We start from the raw sequence: 21,807 nt of genomic DNA, 5'->3' as shown, positions 1-21,807 counted from the left end.
CGCTTTTGTTATTCGCCTAATCTTTTCAAGATCACGTCGGGATCACCAATATGTAACACTCTTGTTAGTATTATTGTCTGGATGTAGCCCAAGATATTATACACGTGTACCTTAGACCATTTATTAACTTTAAATGTTTGCATTGACACTTTGAATGGACACTATTAACAACTCATCATTCTCATAAAAAAAGAATAACATACTTGTTGCGATGTATGTACATGTTACCAACTTAAAATTATATAGGCCTATTTCAGTACTGTTTGTTATTTTTGTACGAAGTACAAACTTGCACTAAATATAATGCCGTACCGTATATAAGATATTTAGCGATATCATTATAAGCTATGAAAATCCACAGCCTGTTTCCAGTCATTCGACCGGGTCAGGAATGGAATGAATGTAGCCCCCATCTAGCGGCGAGGATAGGAAATACAAGTCCGTATTATGTTCTATGATCATTTATCTTATTCCCTTTACTCAATTCCCTGTATTTAATTTTGTACACGTTGTCCTACCTTGGTTTCTTTTCAACGATCTGATTTTCGTCGTCGCCGTCGTCGCCGTCATTGTCTAGATATTTCTTACCTCGACGTTGGTATTACGTACGATTCTCGGGGTTAACAACTGCCGCCAACCAAACGTCATTTTCCTGGTGTTCTGTGATTTTCTTATTGATATATCGAACAACAGTAATTATCTTCATTATCTTCTGAATATCCTCCATCCTATAGAATGAACTATATTCCAATGTATTGTGTTTAACTTTTGTTTCGTATCATACTGTACCTCTAGCGAATTTCGCCTCTCTTTTGTTACAAGCATATCTAGTAGAAAGAGATCGGGCAGATAAGTGATCGATAGATTATTAGACACTAAATTAATAGCGTATTGTACTTTTGGTTATCAGGATCGTCGATATTATAAAGACAGATTAGAAACATATATTTTCATGGATAAATGTACGTTTGTAAAGAAACATTTGGGAATTTTATATCTTTCACTTGGAGGTTGGTTGTGGAAGTAGGTTGGTCAGCATGTTTTCTCTCCCTTCGTTCCCCACGTTTATCATGCTGTGTGGACATGAGAAAATAATGGTGACTGCGGCGCGTATTGACGACCTGGTTCAGTCTGTCAGTTTACATATACCTAGGAAACTTTTATTTCATGGCTATATTTTGCCTTTCCTTATATTATACGGTTGTTGGATATATGCGTGGATTTTTGTATACGGCATTGAAGAATATTATGAAGCAGGTTTAATAGGAGTGGCTGCAATTGCTCTATTGCAGATATTTAGTTGTCTTTGCTGCCACTGGTCAGTTCACGTGCAGTGTTTTCTTACATGTACAAATGTGAGTATGATTACTTATAGACTGCAACATTTCCTATACACTTATTAAATCATGAGCGTTATCGGACTGTTTTTTGCACCCGTTTGTCTTGGTACAACTTAATGTGTATACGTGGCAAACAAGGGTTAACAACCCCAAACCGTGTAGAAGTTTCAATCATTCCATAGATTATTTAGCAAGGAATCGTGTATACCCATCGACAGTTTCATAAGTATCAATCATAACCTTCAATACATATGCTAGAATAGTATTAAGGCCATGCTGGCTCACTGAGTGACAAAGTCAATTTCGTTTACAGTGATAGTGAATTGTTTTCCTTTCTTTTTGTAATTTATTTTGCACATTTTTCTGTTGCATGTAGTAATAGTGATGTGTTAGATTTATGTTTTGGCTACTTGGTCATGTAGAGTCAATCCTCTTTCTGCATTGGTATTGCTATTAATTGCTCTTGTGTATTCTGCATTATAAGTTACTTCTAAGTGTAACTGCATTACTGATATTCTCTATCAGTAGGGCTATCTTATTTTTAATAATCCTAGGCTGTGCTTTGCTGTATGAATTTAAAAAAATGTATATTCTGCTCAGTGGTCTTCTCATATGTTTTATTTTTCTAAGCATAGATGAGGATGTTCATTCAATTCTACATTATTTTGTATATGCTAGGTCAAGTAACCCATTTAACCAATACTGCGAAGTCTCCTTTGGAAATCAAATTTATAATGCATGTGTAAATTTGTTAAAACAATGATTTCTGCATAATATCAAATCATTCCTTCATTTTTCTTCATAGTCTTCAGTTCTTATTACTTAATTCACCTCGTATATTTTGGATATTATGTTCTACCACTGGTTCCCTTCATGTATACCAGCCTCAGCTCCTTTTTTGTAAGCTAGTAACACTCCCTTGTAGGATGGTAATGTATGGTTCTGACCTTTGCATGCAGTCTACTACCTCATCTTACCATTGTAGGTCCAGTTTGTTCCACTCTTCAATTGTGAGTGAGACTAGCACAGGCAAGGAAGGCCTTTCTTAAGAAAAGAATTTGCTCACTTCAGACATTGATATAAGAGTTAGATGTTTTTGAAGACTTTTTTCTGGAGCGTGGCATTGTATGGAAGTGAAACATGTACAATAACTAGCTCAGAAAGAAAGCAAATTGAAGCTTTTGAAATGTGGCATTGCAGAATAATGCTGAAGGTGAGATGGGTAGATCAAATCACAAATGAAAACATAATGAATCGAATTGGTGAGAGGAGAACGATTTGGCAAAACTTGTTTAGAAGAGGAGACAGAATGATACGACTCATCTTAATACACTCAGGATTTGTTTGGTTAGTTTTTGGGGGAGGTGTAGGTGGTAAGAACGGTAGGGGTGGACCAAGGCATGAATATGATGAACAGATTAGAGTAGATGTAGTAGAAATGAAAAGATTAACACAGGGTAGAGCGGCATGGAGAGCTGTATCAAATCAATCTACGGTCTGATGACCCAGACAACAATAATGAATATACCCTTCTTAAAATTTATAACGTCCGCCTCTGCAGCATAATGATTAGCGCTATTAGCTGCAGTCATTGAGGACCTGGGTTCGATTCCCGGTACTGCCAGAGATTTAAGAAGAGCGGGAGGGCTGGTATGTGGTTGAAATGGAACATGCCGCTCACCTCCATTGGGGGTGTGTCTGAAAAGAGCTGCTCTATCTTGGGATTACTTTTTTAATATCTATAACGAGGGAAGACAAATGTAGCATGTGTACTAGAGCACAGTAGGTCACTCCTGGCAATGATATTATAATAGCTGTTGTGGCAAACGTAGGCCAGGGGAGACTCGAAAGTTTTTGTGTTATGTTGAGAACTGAGGTCACTGTCAATGCGTTACTCAAAGGTAATGTTTTTCTTTATACATGAAGACAGTGAATCCAAATGTTGTCTATGTTGCCATATACTTCCTGGCCAGCGGAATTTAAGCTCCACATAGGCCTATATATAATAATATAATAATAATAATAATAATAATGAGAATATCGCACAGTGTGCATTAATTGTTACAGAATCTCATTATACACGTCTTACGTTCACTGCAGATTGAAACAGGGTGTCTTTAACAAAGCTTCTCACACAGTATAGGCCTACACACACAGTTTAAGTTCGGCTGATAGTACGCCTTCTCTTTGCAGACTTTAAAATGAAAGCCGTGCACCGCCATTCGTGTAATCATGTGGCGGAGTTCATAATTAGAATTCATCCACTTTCAGGTCGTCATGGCGTCTGTACAGTAAAAGGCACTCCAGATATCCTTCTTCTTGTCATGAAGTTCGCACAGTAGTTTATCGTATGCTCCAGTGGTAGGCAGCATCTGTTGGCTTCTCAAATCTTCTATATAAAATGGTTGATTGGCTAACACATATACCAGATGGGAGGATGTAATTTTGAGAGGTTGAGCAGTGTTTAACAAACACTGCCTTCACTTCTTCAATTTTCATTCGGTCCTTCCTTCTTGGTCAGGTGATCCCATATATTTTCTAATGCATATGTCAATATTGATGTAATTTTTAGCTTGAATAGTGCCATTCCTGTATCAAGCGACTGTTTCCCAATTTGTCTTATGTCTATCATTGCCACCATCGCTGTGTCAACTTTATCTTTTATGTGCTTCTTAAACACAGTTCCTTGTGTTTGGAGTATTACTCCTAAATACTTAAAGCTATTTACTGATTGTATTCTTATTACCTTGTATTCTAGATAATGATTGGCCGGTAGTCTGCCCCTTCTTCTGGAGGTCATGAACACTGTTTTGTTTTCGTTCAGTCTAATTTCATTTTTGTCAGCCCAGTTTGCCAGTCTATTAAAAGTTGCCTGTAACCTCTCAAGTGATTTGGATGCTAGTACAATGTCATCAGCATACATAAAAATAGAAACTTCTTGATCCTCAGTAATTTGGGTCACATCAGTGGTCGCTATATTAAACAGTAGGGGGCTTAATGGGTCTCCTTGTAGTACCCCAATTGTTTGCTCAATAGAATTAGATTCCATTCTCTTGTCATCTATTTGTACAAAGTTATTAGTAAATATCGCATTCAGCTTGCCTCTTTCGTGTCTTATGGCTTCTTCGATTTCATCTTGAAGATATTTAAGTTCATGTATGGATGACCATTCTCTCCTAAATCCAAATTGTTCCTCGGGGGAACTGATGTTCTGTTCTGTCTGTCAGTCTCGAAGTAAGTAGTTTCGTTAGCAATTTAAATCCGGAGCATTCCAGTGCTATGCTCCTGTATGCATCTGGAGAACCTGCATCTCCCTTTCCCATTATCCATGAACCTACTACGCTGGTGTAGCAGGGGGAGAGGTGATACTCCCATGTGGCGCGTCCCAGGTGGCGGATAGGGGGGTCCTAACTGGCTTGCCGGCGGACTTGGGGGAAATAAAATACCTCTCGCGGACCAAACACACAACCCCCTGTGGGTGGGGGGGGCGCAGATGAAGAATACACCCACGGTATCCCCTGCCTGTCGTAAGAGGTGACTAAAAGGGGCCCCAAGGGCTTTCAACTTGGGAGCGTGGGTTGGCGAACATGGGGCCCTTCGCTGAGTCCTGACATTGCTTCCACTTACTTGTGCCAGGCTCCTCACGTTCATCTATCCTGTCCGACCTCCCTTGGTCAACTCTTGTTCTTTTCTGACCCCGACGGTATTAGAGCATTCGAGGCCTAGGGAGTCTTTCATTTTCATGCTCTTCATGGCCTTTGCCTTTCTTTGTCATTACTTCATTTTTCGAAGTGACGGATCACTACTTTTTCCTTCTTTTTTTCTCCTTATCTACCCCCTGTGTGTGGGGGATGCAGATGAAGAATAGGCCCACGGTATCCTCTGCCTGTCATAAGAGGCAACTAAAAGGGGCGACCAAGGGATGGTCAAATTAGAACCATGAAACTATTTGTGATTAGTACCACCACGCGTGGAACACCATGGGTCACCTTTACTTGCGCATAGTACCACTATGTTGAAGACCAAATAGGTTTGTGATTAGTAGCAAATGAGAGCATGACGGCTTTTACAGTACTTGTGATTAGTAGCACTATATGAGCGACACCATGGGATGAAGGAACCCATGGTTCTGGCTTGCCTATGGTTAGTACCCACTGTATGAGGAACACCTGGGGATAGTACGAGTCCCTGTGGTTAGTACACTTAGGTGATGAACACCATAGGTTTGCATTGCCTGTCAAGGGCTTCGCAATGTGCGAAACACATTAGGTCTGTAATACATGTGCGAATTTCATTACCTGTGAGTCGTACCATAATGTATGGAATATCGCGAGTCTACGCTACTCTCGATTAGTACCGCAACGTGGCAAATACCATGGTTCTACTTTTCTAGCGATAAATACCATTATGTGGGCCGATGACCTGGATTTTGTACCCGTTTCGACAACGAGCATATTCTAATCGATTCAGCATCGTTCTATAGAAGCAGTCCCTTGGTCGGTACTACTATTGTTTTGTGCCAGCTTCTGTGCATGTGAGGCACTGTGGGTCGGATCCACTGATCGTTTTAACGTCATATCAATCCATCCATTCATTCTTCATCCTCACGCTTTGAATTCTGATCAGTGGAGGATTTTGGACTTTTAATTTGTCATCTCATTTCGTACCATTAGGGGCCGATGACCTCGATGTTAGGCCCCTTTACACAACAAACATCATCAATCATCAACCTTCCCTTTATACAATACTTTTATTATGGAGTGCTGCCAAATGTCAGGTATATTTGCTTGTATTAAGCACTGGTTGAGGAGGGCTAGCCATTCTTTCATAACTATCTTTTATGTATTCGTTAGTATCCTATCTGGACCGCAGGTTTTATGGTTCTTAAGCCGTTGAACTGCTGACTTAACTTCTTCATTTGTGAAGGGAATACAGTAAAACCTCCCTATAACGGACACCTTCGGGACCGAAAAAAATGTCTGCCCGCGAGAGGTTATGAAACCGGTACCATTAAACATAAGTCGGAACACAATAACCCATGTATTGTATGTGTTAACAATTCTTTAATTGTATACTGTATACAGTATTGTACAATATACTGCACTGTACTCACATGAGAAAGTTGTAGATGGGCTGCTGCAGCTGCGATGCACTGTATTAGAGAGACAAAAACACTTCTATGGAAACCTCTATTGAGCACACTGTACACTATTACCGCTCACCATGTTAAAATTAAGAAGAACATATGAGTTTTTGAAACTTCAAATCAGTATGTAGATGTGGCAATATCTAGCACAGTACAGTAAAACATTGGCATTTGAAAAAATCCTTAATGTTCGTTTGTTTTGTCCATTTCGGTTTAGCAATGATGTTTTCACTATGTGCAATTAAATCCTGGGTCAAATTTACACCTTTTTCATCGTTTTGTTTATAATAAAATTCTTTCAGTCGCTTAACAATGCCGAGAGCCTCACTGTACGAGGTTATTGGTAGCACATTCATTTCCGTATTTTCTTCAAAGGCGTCATTAGCATCACCTTCACTCCCACTTTCGTCAGAATCTTCATTTTTTTCCCTTGGATTGACTGAAGAATTGTTTTCGTGTCTCCACTCTCACACTCTGTTGGAATATCTGAATCAATTTCGATATAGGTGTTCACTTGTACACTGTAACCTGCTGCATTTATTAATCAACTCTTGTGTTGTTTCCATGCTGTCAGTTCGGGATGTCCACCACTAGCGGAAAACCCAGCTTTCAGAAAGCAGTTACGAATTGTTGAGGCCGTGACGTTTTTCCATGCATTGGTATCCATGAAATTGCTTGGAGAACATTCAGCCCCTTTGTCAGTGTTTGAAGAGTTACTTCATTCCCGTTAAGTTCTGATACTATGTGCTTCATCACTAACTGTCTGTACATAACCTTGAAGTTCTGGATCACTCCTTGGTCAAGCGGCTGAGAAACTGATTTTACATTTGGTGGGAGAAAGATGATCTTCACATTTTGCATCTTAATTGTATCCGGATGTGATGCTGCATTATCGAGGAATAATAACACTTTTCGCTCCTGGTGTATCATTTTTCCGTCCAATTGTCCTAGCCACTCTGTCATTATTTCTCTGGTCATCCATGCTTTTCTATTCGCTTTCCATTCAATGCCAAACTTTGTAACGTCCATATTTTTAAAACGCCTTGGTTTTGCAGCTTTTCCTATCACAAGGGGCTCCTCCCGTTCTCCACTCATACTTGCACATAACAAGACCGTAAGACGTTCTTTCGCAACTTTTCCACCAGTACAACGATTTCCTTTGAAACACAAAGTTTTGTCGGGTAAAGCACGGAAAAATAATTCAGTTTCATCGGCATTCAAAATATTTTCTGGAGCATACCCGTCTATGATTGAAGGTATTTTTTCTTGCCAGTTGTCAACAATCTCCATATTAACACTGGATGATTCTCCGCAAATCACTCTGAAGTTGATACCATGTCACTTTCTGAATCTCTCTAGCCAGCCATTCGAGGCTTTGAAATCTCCAATACCTAATTCTGTCGCGAAATTCTAACGCTTTTGCTTGTATTATTGGTCCTGAGACAGCGACATTCTGACTTCTTATTTTAGCGAACCACTCTAGCATTGCCTTGTCAATAAGAGCTCCACTACCACTTTGAAACAGTTTAATGCGCTGTTCGTTACCATTTAAATGCCATTCTTTCACTAGTTCCTCCTGCTTTTTCACAATTTCAGCTGCCTCTGTCTTTCCAATCTTAAACACTTCGGACAGTTTACGCACACCACACTTCTCACGTTTATGATAGTCTATTATGTCTACCTTTTATTTTAAAGTTAAAAACTTCCTCGGAGCCATGTTCACACACACTTACTAACATAAAATTGAACACATCAAAAGCCCACAAGTCAATGAAAAGTAACCTGACAGTGAAGGTACGAATTCCAGGGCTATCGAGCATGTCAGATCGCACAACTTCTGGAATTGATAGCGTAGCTTAGTATTGTCTTCCAAGAATGTATACAGCCAGGATCAAAAGTTACGGTGTCTGTGATTCTTGGAAGTACCGGCTGTGCAAAAAGTAAGCGAATACATACTGTACAGGACACAAATACAGAATTTTTTGAAAAAGAAAGTGTCCGTTAGGAGAGGTTTAATTGGAGTTTCTCGTGGCAATGATGTGTCCGTGTCCGTAATAAAGGGTGTCCGTATAAGAGGGGTAAATTACTCGTACACAACATGGCATTTAATTACGGACCTAGAAAATCGTCCGCCAGTGAGGGGTGTCCGCCGGTGAGAGGTGTCCATTAAGACAGGTTTTACTGTAATTACATTGCTGCTCTGATGTTCAGTGTCAAAGACTGGTCTCCTGTCTTTTGCTTGTATTACTTCTTTAAAATGCTTTTCCCAAATCTCTAATGAAATGCCTCTGGGGAATCGTGGTTGCTTTGCTTTCAGTGCTATGTAAGGATGTCGTTTTGCTTCTTTCAACATTTTATTTTCTTCCCTCTGTTGTAAGAAAACTCGTGCTTTTTTCAGTATGCATTTATATGCTCTCCTCTTTTCTCCATATTTTTGTAAGGCCTCTTGTGACTGATTTTGTCTTGCAGAATGTAGCGCTTTCAGTGCTTCTTTCCGTGCTTTGTAGCATGCCCTATTAAACCATGGTTTTGCACATCTCTGGGATAAGAAATGTGGATCGGCTGCTATTTTAATTGTATTCTCTATATGCTCTAAAGCTACATTTAAATCATTGTCCTCCTTGTATTGAGGCAATTCCAGCATTGCTACTATAGCTGTTTGAAGTCTTTCTTTATTTAGCTTCCTGGTGAAAGGATTGTTTGACGAGTCACACTCCGCTTCCACTGGCTTGTGATTCCCTATTACAAAGTCATCTCTCACTCTTGTGTTTGAGTTTAGTGCCTTTCATGTTTGTGAAAATTAGATCAGTGGTGCTACTGCCATTGTTACATATACAGGGTTATTCATCTAACATGTTACACCCAAATAACTTCTAAACCATTAAAGATATCGGCATTCTCTTTTCAGATTCGTAAATGGTACGCAGGGTCTTGTAAAATAACGTGCTACTTAGTCTCATGGAGTGATTAACAACCGAGATATTGATACTAACTCCATATTTTTAAATGGAACTGCACAAATTTATACAGCTGACTAGCTGATGTACCCGTGCTTCGCTACAGGATTCTCAGAAAAACTGACTGTGGTTAACTGAAGTCAGTATCAGTCATTACAAAAACGTCAGTAGGAATGTAGTGATTAAAAGCAATGTTATCATATAAAATATTCGATCAAATGAAAAACTGCACATTTTCTCACTTTTAACGAACAATACTACGGTGCCGATCCAACAGTCCAAAGTTCCAGAGCTGAAATGACCAGGCCGCAGACAGCCGTGAACACTTCTGTCATTATTCCCTTAAATATGCACACTTCCCATTCCAATCAGTGACTCAGAGTAGGGATTGAATAGCTCGAATGCTATGATGAATCACTGTGTTACGTACCAGTAGTATCGGAAATGAAATGGCGTATGGCTTTTAGTGCTGGGAGTGTCCAAGGACATGTTCGGCTTGCCAGCTGCAGGTCTTTTGATTTGACGCCCGTAGGGTAGGCGACCTGCGCTTCACGGTGAGGATGAAATAATGATGAAGACGACATATACACCCAGCCCCCGTGCCAGCGCAATTAACCAAAGTTGGTTAAAATTCCCCACCCTGCCGGGAATCGAACCCGGGACCCCTGTGACCAAAGGCCAGCACGCTAACCATTTAGCCATGGAGCCGGTCAGTAGTATCATAAACTTTATGAAACAGAGGAATGGCATGCTAAAGAAGAAAGTTACCTGACTCGCCTACTACTTCCCGCCAAAATTTAGGTAGACTGTTACACTCGTACAACTGGGCAAGTTGGCCGTGTGGTTAGGGGCGCGAAGCTGTGAGCTTGCATCCGGGAGATAGTGGATTCGAATCTTACTGTCGGCAGCCTTGAAGATGTTATTCCGTGGATTCCCATTTTCACACCAGGCAAATGCTGGGGATGTACCTTAATTAAGGCCAAGGCCGCTTTCTTCACACTCATAGCCCTTTCCTATCCCATTGTCGCCATACGACCTAACTGTGTCGGTGCGATGTAAGGCAAATTTTAAAATAACTCGGTACTCAGCAGTAATCACATATCGTCCCTGTTCTGCCAAAACAGCGAATGTTACAATTCTCTTCCTATCCATTATTTCCCTTACGTCTGGTGACGCCTTCCAGCCACATATTGATATTCGGTCCATCAGAACAACTTCCCTTGAGTTCATTTTCCTTTGTGCGTGTGTAAAGGAAAATGAACCTTACTGTACCATACTGAAGGAATGTATGATTGCATGACGTTTACCCACTCCTAGAGTGTGATGTATTTAAGGTTCATTTTCCTTTACACACGCGCATAGGAAAATGAACTCAACAAAAATTGTTCTGATGGACCGCATATCAATATGTGGCTGGAAGGCATGACCAGTCTTAAGGGAAAGAATGGATAGGAAGAGCATTGTAACATTCGCCGTTTTGGCAGAACAGGGACGATATATTGGAGATGAGTGACAACAGAGACAAAGCACATAACAACAAACAATAGTCATTGTAATGTTATTGTTAATCAATTTTATGAGCTTTCTATATTGTAGGCCTTCACATTTAGTTTTTTTTCGACTCTGTGATCTTAGGGCGTCTTATAAAATTATTTATAGCTTAGATAGTAGTTCCTTATTCTCCAACTTTACATACCGATTTTCATTAAATCCTGTCTATCCATTTTCTCGTGACTTGGCGCTGATAAGGACTTAGTAACAAAAATTGAAATTCATAAATATATCTGATCATAGCTGGTATGGTAACACCTTTATTGTGCTCAAGTGAAAGTTTTCCTACATATGCCGATCTTTCCTTTCGGCCGCTTTTATCATGTAGTCTCCTGTTTTGGTTCCTTTTATTATTGACCTCTTTTGCGTTGTTTCAACGCGCTGTTTGTCTTCGTATTGGGTGGTTAGTTGCGGTTGATCCTAGTCTATTGTATTTTGTTGGATAACCTCTTTCTCTTCTAGAATGTTCACTATGCTTTGTTCCGCATTTGTTATCTCATCCATGTTTGCCGGTAGGTTCACTGTTGTAGTTTCTTCTTTTGGTGGTATTGGAGCTGACTTCCCCATTCTTAGTTTGGAGCACCATAGGTCGCGTCTCGCCATTTTCTCAACACGCTTGTATTGCCCTTCGAATTTCTTCTATTATGTGTTTCATATCTTGGCGCATTGCCTTGATTTAGTGTTTCAAAGCAGTTAATTCCTCTCTGTTGCTTCTAAATGATTACAGGTCCTGTCTACATAGTTGACATAACCACATAAGTGAGCAGCTATGTTTCTTTACTGTAATATCCAGCTCCCATCCCTACACATTCTCTATGGAACCAAGCATTGCACAGACTGCTGCGCGCGCGCGCGCGCGTGTGTGTGTACGCAAGTGATTTTATTTTAATGGTGAAATTAAAAAATCAAAGTTGCGAACTAATATTAAAGACAATAATCTCCAAAGATTAAGACTTTTGTCCCAAACACTAAGAAATTTTAACCTTAAAATCTGGTACCGTAATCTTGTCTGAACTCATTACATCAGCCTGGAAGAATGCATCTCGTGAGTACTTGAAGTGATCTGTCTGTCCCAATTTTGTATTTTCTACCTGGCATTCAGTCTTTCCCTTTTTTCTTATTTGTACAATTTATTGGAATTGGAAGTTACACTTCCGGACACAAAATTCAATCTATTGAAAATAACCTAGTCTCCGAGTAGAAGCACAACGGAGAGGAAGGAGCACATTATGCTAGAGATTTCTTTTCTCTTCCTTATGTGCACTTTGTCAATGAAAGGGTGCAGTTCTATGCACTTGGAGCAAGCTAAAATCTTAATATTCGTCACAAACTGCCCTACAAGCTGATTGACACTTGCTTAACATAATAGAACTACGCAAGTTTATTGGACAAATTTAAATTAATGAGACAGAGTGAGTGGCTGCACAGTTTGGGTCACATAGCTGTCGGCTTACATTCAGGAGATAGCAGGTTCGAAACTGTCACCAGCCCTGAAGATATTTTCCCATGGTTTTCCATTTTCACTCCAGGCAAATGCCAGGGCTGTACCTTACGGCTACAGCCACTTCCTTCTCACTCCTAGCCCTTCCAAAGCGAATTGTAAAAATATGTATATTGAGGAGTAAGACTAGAAATGTTTCATTATGAAGGACCACAGCACAGAATGTAGCATATGAATTCTGACAGAGATTGTTTTGTTCAAGGGTTTGGTCAAGTTTTGTGTCAGGTGGATACTAGTTCAGTTTGATGTCATGTGGCTTCCGGAGAGATTCCCCTGTTGGCGAGGGCGGTAGAAAAACACCACAGTATTCCTTGCCTGTTGTAAGAGGTGACTGAAAGGGGTCCCATGTGATCTTAACTTGAGAGCATTGGTTGGCGACCACGGGGCCCTTAGTTGAGTTCTGGCATTGCTTCCAATTCTCATGTTCCTCACTTTCTTCTATCCTATCCAACCTCCCGTGGTCAGCTGTTGTTCTTTCCTGATCCCAACTGTATTAGAGCGTTCGAGTCCGAGGGAATCTTTCATTTTCATGCCCTTTGTGGCCCCTGCCTTTCTTTGGCTGCTGCCCTCACTTTTCGAAGTGTTGGATCTATTCCATTTTCTCTGATTAGTGTTAATAGAGGATGGTTGCCTAGTTGTACTTAAAACAATAACCACCACCACTCCAACCTTTGGAGAGACCTGGTGGAGGTGTTTCTAGTTGATGCCCATCAGCAACCTGCATGTCTGTGTGTAGTATGATGAAGAGGTAGGGAGATGATGAAACCCAGTGTCGGCACATAGCCTACTCCTGTCGAGTAACACCAAGAGTTCTACTCAAAGCTTAACGCTCCCATCCAACGAACGAATAACCATCAACAAAGTCATGTGCCCTCACTCCAGATGAACATTGCGTGGAGGTTTGCAATTGAATCCAGGCTTTTGGAACGCAATCTAGTGATTAGAAATTGCATACACTCCCTCTCTTACGCTGCCAGGCCGATATTGTGATGGTAACATTTTTTCCACCAATGAGGCTCGAACTGGTTAACCAGCATTATTCGCTAGGTCTTTATGCGCGCCGTTACTCGCTAGTGAGCACAACGCTCACCTATATATGTTTAAAGGCCGTAATATGCCCATATAAAGATGGAACTATTTGTAACACATCAATTTGAGATAGTTATTTAGTACCACAACCGAGCGGAGTGCCTGCGCGTGTTAACGTGCTATGGCTATGGAGCCATGCTCTGCACTTGGGAAATGCGTAGGTTCAAGCCCAACTGTCAGCTCTCCTGAGAATGGTTTTCTATGGTTTCCTGTTTACACTTCCAGGCAATTACGGGAATGGTGCCTGTTCATAGGCGACAGCTGATTCCTTTCACCTCCTTACCCAGTTTCATTCACCATCAGTCATTTCATCTTCATTAGCTTCTCAACTCAGGTTGGCATCAGGAAGGGCATCCGGCCGTAAAACTTGCAATATAAATTCATCTCACTTCATTCTTGAACCCGTATCAAGAAACGGGACTATGGGGAACAAACTATTTAGAACATGAATGATTAAAATTAAACAAATAGTTATTTAGGAACACGAAAAATTTAAACTAATCTGAGATAGGAGGGGTATGCTTATTGTGAACTAAATAATGCTAACTTTTAATCCAGCATAATGGGAAATAAACAGTTTACGCAGTCAGTCATCACTTTTGTTGCTTTCAGCATCTTTCCTGGAACACTGCAAATTTTGTTTCCAGGTTCGGACATTTGTAGTGGGAGCGTGGAGGCTCCAACTTGGTAATTCCATCCTTTCCTAAAGCGAATGGAATACAACCTTCAATCAACAAAAATGCCTCTTCTTCCTTAGAACTTGTAAACACTTCCTTTCAAAATTATGATCACTTTTGTAAACCTCGTCTGTTTCATTACCATCACTTTGTTGTTCAAGTCCACTTCCTCCAGTGTTTCGCCCAACCACGAATGTGTCTGATCAGTGGCTGCCATTATAACTTGTATAAATTCACTAATAACAGCCAGAGAATAAACATTTCACATTAAACACAAGCATAAGACAAAAGTACTTAATGCACAAAATTTGTGTAGTACTGTTAGGGTCAGGAAGGGTAATTGTAAACATGGTCTATAACATGGTTCATATTTGTAACAGTTGGCAGCTCTAGGCAGCACTGTGTAATACAGGAAGTTAGCTTTCTCTCCAAATAGTTTCCCACCACATGTAGTGGAACTGTTTGATGTTGTGAGCTTTTGTTTTTCATGTTCAAGACTAAAGCGAATGTTATAATCACCACTAAATATTTGAACAAGAATAAGGCATACTAAGGAAAGGTTAGTTGAAACATTACAGTTATAATAATAAAGTAGGGAGATTAAACAACTGTTTAAGAAAAGTTTACATGATACTGAATAGGTTAGAATGGAAGTACATTGGTGTTTACAGTTACCTGCAATAATTTTACATTGGGGGTAAATGTAAACATATTCATTCATGTCACAGAAACCTGTAGGTAGCCTGTGTAGCCTATTTAAAATTTTCAAAGTTTATAGATTCTTGGCAGATTGCTTTACTTAGTACATTCATTTATTCAGCAGGAACAAGATGCCAAGAACCTATGTGGAAAAAAAAAAAAGACCCATCCTATACAAAAGCAGATGTTCAGTACCATCGCATAAAGGGAATAATAATAATAATAATAATAATCGTATGGCCTCAGCTACCGTGTGCAGACATTTCAATTTGACGCCATCTGGCTGTCTGCTCGTCAATTTCGACGTTCCGTTTTTCTCTAGGCCCCCACTAGGTGGCAGACCGAGTAAACCGAAACTCTCTTGGGCGTCTATGGCTGAGGTTTAATTAATTTTGTCGGGTAAACACCAAATGTGTCACCAGAGATCTTTTACATGCCGACATCGTACGACATGGAGTGTCGAATGGACTTTTTTCCGCCCTTCAAAAATCCGACTACCTCTGCCGGGTTTGAACCCGCTATCTTGGGATCCGGAGGCCGACACTCTACCGCTGATCCACAGAGGCAGATACATAAAGGGAAGAAAAGTGCCCATTGATAAACTAGGTGCTGGAAGACCTACAGTCCTGAAACCTGGTGTTGAACAGGAAATCGTCATTTGCCTTATAGCGAGATCACAAATTGGGTACCCGTGTGATAAGCAGGAATTGAAAAATCTTGTTGGTGATTATGTACAGGCAAACAACATAAATTAAGGCTTTAAGGATAGCATACCAGGGGAAGACTGGTACCAGTCCTTTATGAAGTGCCATCCCAATTTGTCATTAAAGAAAGCTGAACATCTGCAGAAATCTAGAAAATGTGCTCGTGATTCAGCTGTGGTCTATGATTTCTATGCAAAGCTAATAAGATTGTGCGATAAATATAATTTGAAGTATCCAGAAAAATCTCTGTCTTCAATTGTGATGAAAGTGGCTTTTCTCATGACCCTAGTAGACTGAGAGCAATTGGCGAAAAGGGTAAGGTACTTGGTCGAGTATCGGGAGGCTCTGGCCGGGAGTCAACTACTGCTTTACTGTGTGTGTGTGTCTGCTGATGGCCATTTTTTGCCACCCGTGATTGTATTTAAGTGTGCTGCAGTACAAGCAAGGTGGACATCTGAGGCAGCTCATCCAGGTACCCAGTATGCAGCATCCAAAAATTTATGGATGGAAGAGCCGCAGTTCTTTTCTTGGTTTACATGCTTTTTAATTCCTCATCTGAGAAATATCAGAGACAATTGTAATTTGCCTGATCAGACAGCAGTGCTCATAATTGATGGACATAGCAGTCACATAAGTATTAGAATAGTAGAAGCTGCTATAAATAACAATATCCAACTTGTAATACCAATAACTTGTGTGACTGCCGTCACCTGACAGACAGAATCCAGCCACTGGATAAATGTGTGTTTGGTCCAGTGAAAATTAAGTGGACAAAAAATTGGTGGAACATGGTAGAACTGAAATGGGCAGGAGTCCAAGTCAACAAAAGAACAGTTTGGTGCACTTCTTGGAGAATTGTTACATGCAGCAGTAACACCAAGAAATGTAGTGAAGAGTTTTGTGAACACTGGTGTGTTTCCTGTTGATTCATCCCAAGTTCCCAGAAGATTTGTTTGACCCGAATGACTTGCTAAGGTACGAATCTTACAAACAGCCTAAACTATCTACTGATATGACACTGCCACCTACTTCACATTCAGCTGATATTCCAATGTCATCTACTTCAAACTCATTTGATACATCACTGCCATCTACTTCGCATTCAGCTAACACGCCATTGTCATCTAATTCTCATAGAAATTTACCAAGGACACCAATAAAGACTGTGATCACGACCTCTACTTCTTTTGAAATTGGACACACTTCTAATAAGGGACTTGAAACTGTTGTTCTGGACTTATCCACCAGAATCAGGCAGCCATCACCAAGAGAGCTTTGTATTCCTACTCCGAAAAGTGTTATTGAGATACTCTCTAACATTATTGGGAACTGTGTTCGAGAATCCAAAGCAGCAGTTGATGTAAAAAATTACCAATTCCAAGACTGAAACAATTGAGCTACAGAGAAGTGCTGACAACTACAGAGGTTTTAGATAAATTGAAAGATGCAGAGAAGAAAAGGTTAAACAAGAAAACATGTGTGATGAAGGGCAGCAAAGGTATCAAAACTGTTAAAATGCAGAAAAGTACGGGTATAAAGAAACCTGAGACAAACGACACTGTCGAGAGCATTGAATTGACGGACGCTGAAAATGAAGACGACAGACCAGAACTTGAAATTGATGCAACAGAAGACATAATTTGTGAATGCCCAAGTCCTGAGTCCGTAACTCCTGGTTCTTACATTTTGGTTGATTTTCTTGGGGGTAATAGGAAAAAAAACCATTACACGTATACTGTATTTGTGTGGTTAACTCAGTGTTGAAAAACAGTGAATACATTGTGACTGGACTGCAAATCACAAACGTCACCAACACAACTTTTGTTATTGTAGAAACTAATGTTTCTACAATTCATTATTCAATGATAAAAGGTGTATTGCCAGCCCCAAATGTAGAGTCACATGATCGTAAACTTTTTATGTTTTTTCTGGGTCTGTGAATGTTAATGAGAAAAAATAGGCCTATTTATTTGTGTTTTGAAATGTATTACAGAGCCCATTTCTACAATTTTCTGTTTCTTTTCTTAGTATGTATTCGTTATCATGAATATCATCCAATAAAACCTCTCCTAGTGTAGAATGAAAAATTTGTAACTTAAAACATTTATATTGGGGTAAATGTAAACAACGTATTACAGCCTCCAGTTTTGTGTATCATATCATTTCTGTATTTTATTTACATTTTCCTGTGGTTTTATTCAAGTAGTGTCATCCTGTAAGTAAATTGGTGTTTCCATTTACCCCTGAAGGGTAGGGGTAATTGTGAACTAATGGGGTAATTGTGAACATTGTTTATTTTGTTTATTTATATGATTGTGTTGTTGGTTTCACAAATACATACTTCCATAAGCCCCAGTATTTCATTTGTATGGCTAGAAATATTTAAATCTAATTTTGAATACATTTTTTGACGTAATACATATGGAACCTCAAAAAGGTGTTTGCAATTACCCCAAAATGACAAATACCATAGTTCTACTTTACTCGCGACATGTACCATTCTGTGGGGCCTTAGACGTGAGTTTAGCACCCATTCAGATATCAAGCATCATTGTGCTTTATAAATGGTCTCTTGGTCAGTAATACTCTAATTAACTGCCTTCTTTTTGAGTCTGATCCACTGTTTTTGTTTGTTTTTGTTTTTTTGTAGGGTTCATGTCCATCCATTCGTTCTTCATGACATTTTTTAAAATTTTATTTTGGTCAGTAGATGAATTTGAATTTTTTGTTATTTCATTTCGTACCATTAGGGGCCGATGACCTCGATGTTAGGCCCCTTTAAACAACAAGCATCATCATCAGACATCTTCATTAACTCGATCAATAGTGCCTAATGATCAAGCGGATTTGTAGCTTGCTATTTGATTACCATGACACCTGAACAATAGAGGCTATCCCCTTTGGCAGTGCTCGCTGTTGATGGACTTTGCCAGTAAAGCCTTAAATTCACAAATACTGAATCTCCATTATTATAGATTAAGTAAAAATGTATGAGACATGAAAGTGACATAAAAGATCATAAAATAAGATCTTCTATAATTATTGATATACACACTGTTTTGATTTAATTATTTCCAGAAATATTTGGAAGTTAGTTAAAAATGTAATCAGGTTGGCCATGTTGGTGGTTGAGATTAATGGAGAAAATACATCTAACTCGCAAGAGTGAAAGTATGATCATGGAATGAACCATTGTCACGTAACAGTAGTTATTAGAAAATGTAAGAACCAGAGGAATGACACGCCACTTCCCTCCAGTTCTACTCTGGTGGTAGGTAACTAACTCCCTTATCGTATGTTTACGCAGCAGTAATGCCATCTATTGATGATGAGTAGCAGCAGAGAAGACAAAGCACATCACAACCAGCTATAGTCAGTGTAATGTTATTGGTGATAAATTTTATAGGCTTTCAGTGTTGTAGGACTACGCATTTAATTTTTTTTTCCTACTGATATTAGGGCATCCAATGTAAAGCAAGTCCTCTTCCTTCCTTTCATGAATACCTCTTGGCTTGTTCTTCAAGTGGTCGTTCCTTTCCATTTTTTCCATTTTGATAGTCATCTTCTCAGTTTTCCTTGTTGATATGGGGTAATGACCATACGTTATTTTCACCTTAACAGAATCGTGAGAAAATCCATCACCTTTGCCAGTTAACACAATTGGGTAAACGTTGACCCCGTACTACCATATGTTTCTAACATTCTAAGGAAGTAGAAATGAATGAGGAGAGATGTGTTCTTTGCTGTATTCAGGAACCCACCGTCCCACCCTCAGAATTACATTACTTTTATAACGTAATCAAGAGCAATACATGTCCTTTTCCATAGCTGAAGTAGCAACTTACATTCCTAATAGCCAACATAGTAGCATGTGGCGCCATTTCCGTCAATCGTAATAACTAGATTGTATTACCAACTTGGGCAGAATAAAAGCACAGAGATAGAACACACAAGTAAAGAATGTGGAATACAGAATAGAAATAATATTATATAAAACTTAATGTAGTGGTAGGTACCAATCTCTATCAGGAAAAAAGTACAGAAGAAACTTTTAATTTCTACCCTAACCAGTCTAGACCATTGGTGTTTCAACAGGAAGCTAGAAGTCTAACACTGTGGCTTCTAACCTGGTGGCGTACACCCCCAGACCCCTTTGCTTGACCCCATCCAATGGTCTTGTCCAGATCCTACCTTAACCAGTACAATCTTGTCTAGGTCCTACCCTACCCAGTACAGACCAGTGGTGTTTCCACAGGCAGCTATAGGCCTAAGGCCACCAGACCCCCTTTGCTTGTCCCCATCCTGTTGGGGATATCACTAGTAAATAAAACACTGAATCACTTCACTGTGTCACGGCTGCCATCTTTATTTTTTACTTACCACAACCAAGTACAAAACAAAAGCATAACTACAAGTGACATGGCAGTTCCCAGTAGCTCCACTAGATAGCTGTAGTGTCAAAAACATATAAGATGTAAGGTTTTTCAGGCGTTTGCTCTAGTAACCAGCGTAGCTCATACTTGAATACTAAACTATGTACAAAGAGATTACAGATTCTAATACACATATTCGCCATTAGAGTGTGTAAGAGTCCTTTTCTATGAATCTCCAACACATCGAATGGTCTTGTCCAGGCCCTACGCTAAACAGTACAGACCAGTGGTCTTGACCAGGTCCTACACTAACCAGTACAGACCAGTGGTGTTTCCACAGGAAGTTAGAAGCCTAAGGCCGCTTCGTCCAGGCTTCCCAGTTCCATTCTGTCGTCTCAGTTCCTAAGTAGAGAGATGCCCCGCTCGACTGCATCCGTTGAGAAAGCCACAAGATGTAAGCAAAGGATAGTCGTTAGACGCGTATGTGTATGCGGTGAAAGTTTGGTAGTGCGAGCGGAAGTATTGATCACAATTGAACAATATTTCCATGCTAGCAATGCTCTGCATTGATATGGTCTAAGCAACAAATTCTAAATTCATGAATATCTCTGATATCATAGCTGGTGTGGTAAAACTGTATGAAAAGACATTAATGATTGGAAATTATATTCTCTGCAACCTTAGTTATGTAGGATTTATCGATAGTACCAGTAATAAAATAGAATTAAATTTAAGTCTTTCCATAAGCTACCATTTCACCCAGAGTATTTATAGCACAGACTGTAGTGACTTATTCTCTGAATTTATATACTGATTTTTTAAAATTAAATTCTGTTCATCCATTTCCTCTTGGCGTGGAGCTTATATGGACTAAACAACAAAGCATAAATTCATGAATAACATTGCTGATACGGTAAAACTGTATAAGATATACAAATGATTGGAAATTGTTTTCTGTATAACTTTTGTTTGTTGTATATGCTGTATATAGGTCCACTAGTAACATAGATATTTGAGAGCTGAATTTTAGACCTTCCCCTAAACTACCATTTCATTCAGCGCAAATAGAATTGTTTATAGCCTAAAGTGTAACGCCTTATTCTCGGACTATACATACCGTTTTTAATTAAATTCTGTTTTGGTATTTTCTCATGATGCGTGTACATAGTACAGACAGAAAATTGAAAATTTCATTTCGTTCTTACCGTGGACACGACTGATACCATTTTTAAAAAAATTCTGAGTAGTATACAGACACACTCTTATTTTATATAACTTATATATGCGGTTAAGGCTGCGCAACTTTGAGCTTGCATTTGGGAGATAGTGGGTTTGAATCCCACCGTCGGCATCCTTGAAGATGGTTTTTCGTGGTTTCCCGTTTTTGCACCATGCAAATTCTGGGGCTGTACTTTAATTAAGGACATGGCCGCTATCTTCACGATCCTAGGCCTTTCCTATCCTGTCATCGCCATAAGACTTATCTGTGTCGGTGCAACATAAAAGGAAATGAACAGAAGTAGCTGGGATGAGCTGCAGAAGTAACAGTGAGATACAAAATGGATACAAGTATTTATTTGTATTTATTTCTTGTTAAAGAATATGTATTGCAGATGAAAAAAAAATTGCTAACCATAACTACCATTTTGGATGGCTGCTTTCAAAGCTTTAGGATTGTTCCACATATGGTTGTAAACAATATAAGATAAGGTTAGTTGGAAATCAATAGTAGTAATAACATTCGGTACTTTAAACCCTATGTGGGCTTAT

The 21,807-nt window shown here is 39.5% G+C and overlaps 1 protein-coding gene across 1 annotated transcript in view; it reads left to right on the top strand.

Annotated features, from left to right (window-relative positions):
* The first annotated feature begins 1,051 nt into the window (after positions 1 to 1,051).
* LOC136871743 (endoplasmic reticulum transmembrane helix translocase) overlaps positions 1,052 to 21,807 on the top strand; it is a 211,353-nt gene continuing 190,597 nt past the window's right edge. Inside the window, exon 1 of the mRNA XM_067145292.2 lies at positions 1,052 to 1,355. Coding sequence (XP_067001393.2) covers positions 1,071 to 1,355 — 285 coding nt within the window. The 5' untranslated portion in view covers positions 1,052 to 1,070. The remainder of the gene's footprint in view (positions 1,356 to 21,807) is intronic.

The sequence above is a fragment of the Anabrus simplex genome, chromosome 4 (assembly GCF_040414725.1).
Source record: "Anabrus simplex isolate iqAnaSimp1 chromosome 4, ASM4041472v1, whole genome shotgun sequence".
Taxonomy (NCBI): domain Eukaryota; kingdom Metazoa; phylum Arthropoda; class Insecta; order Orthoptera; family Tettigoniidae; genus Anabrus; species Anabrus simplex.
Note: the sequence above shows the minus strand (reverse complement) of the source record. Positions and strands in the feature narration are given on the sequence as shown.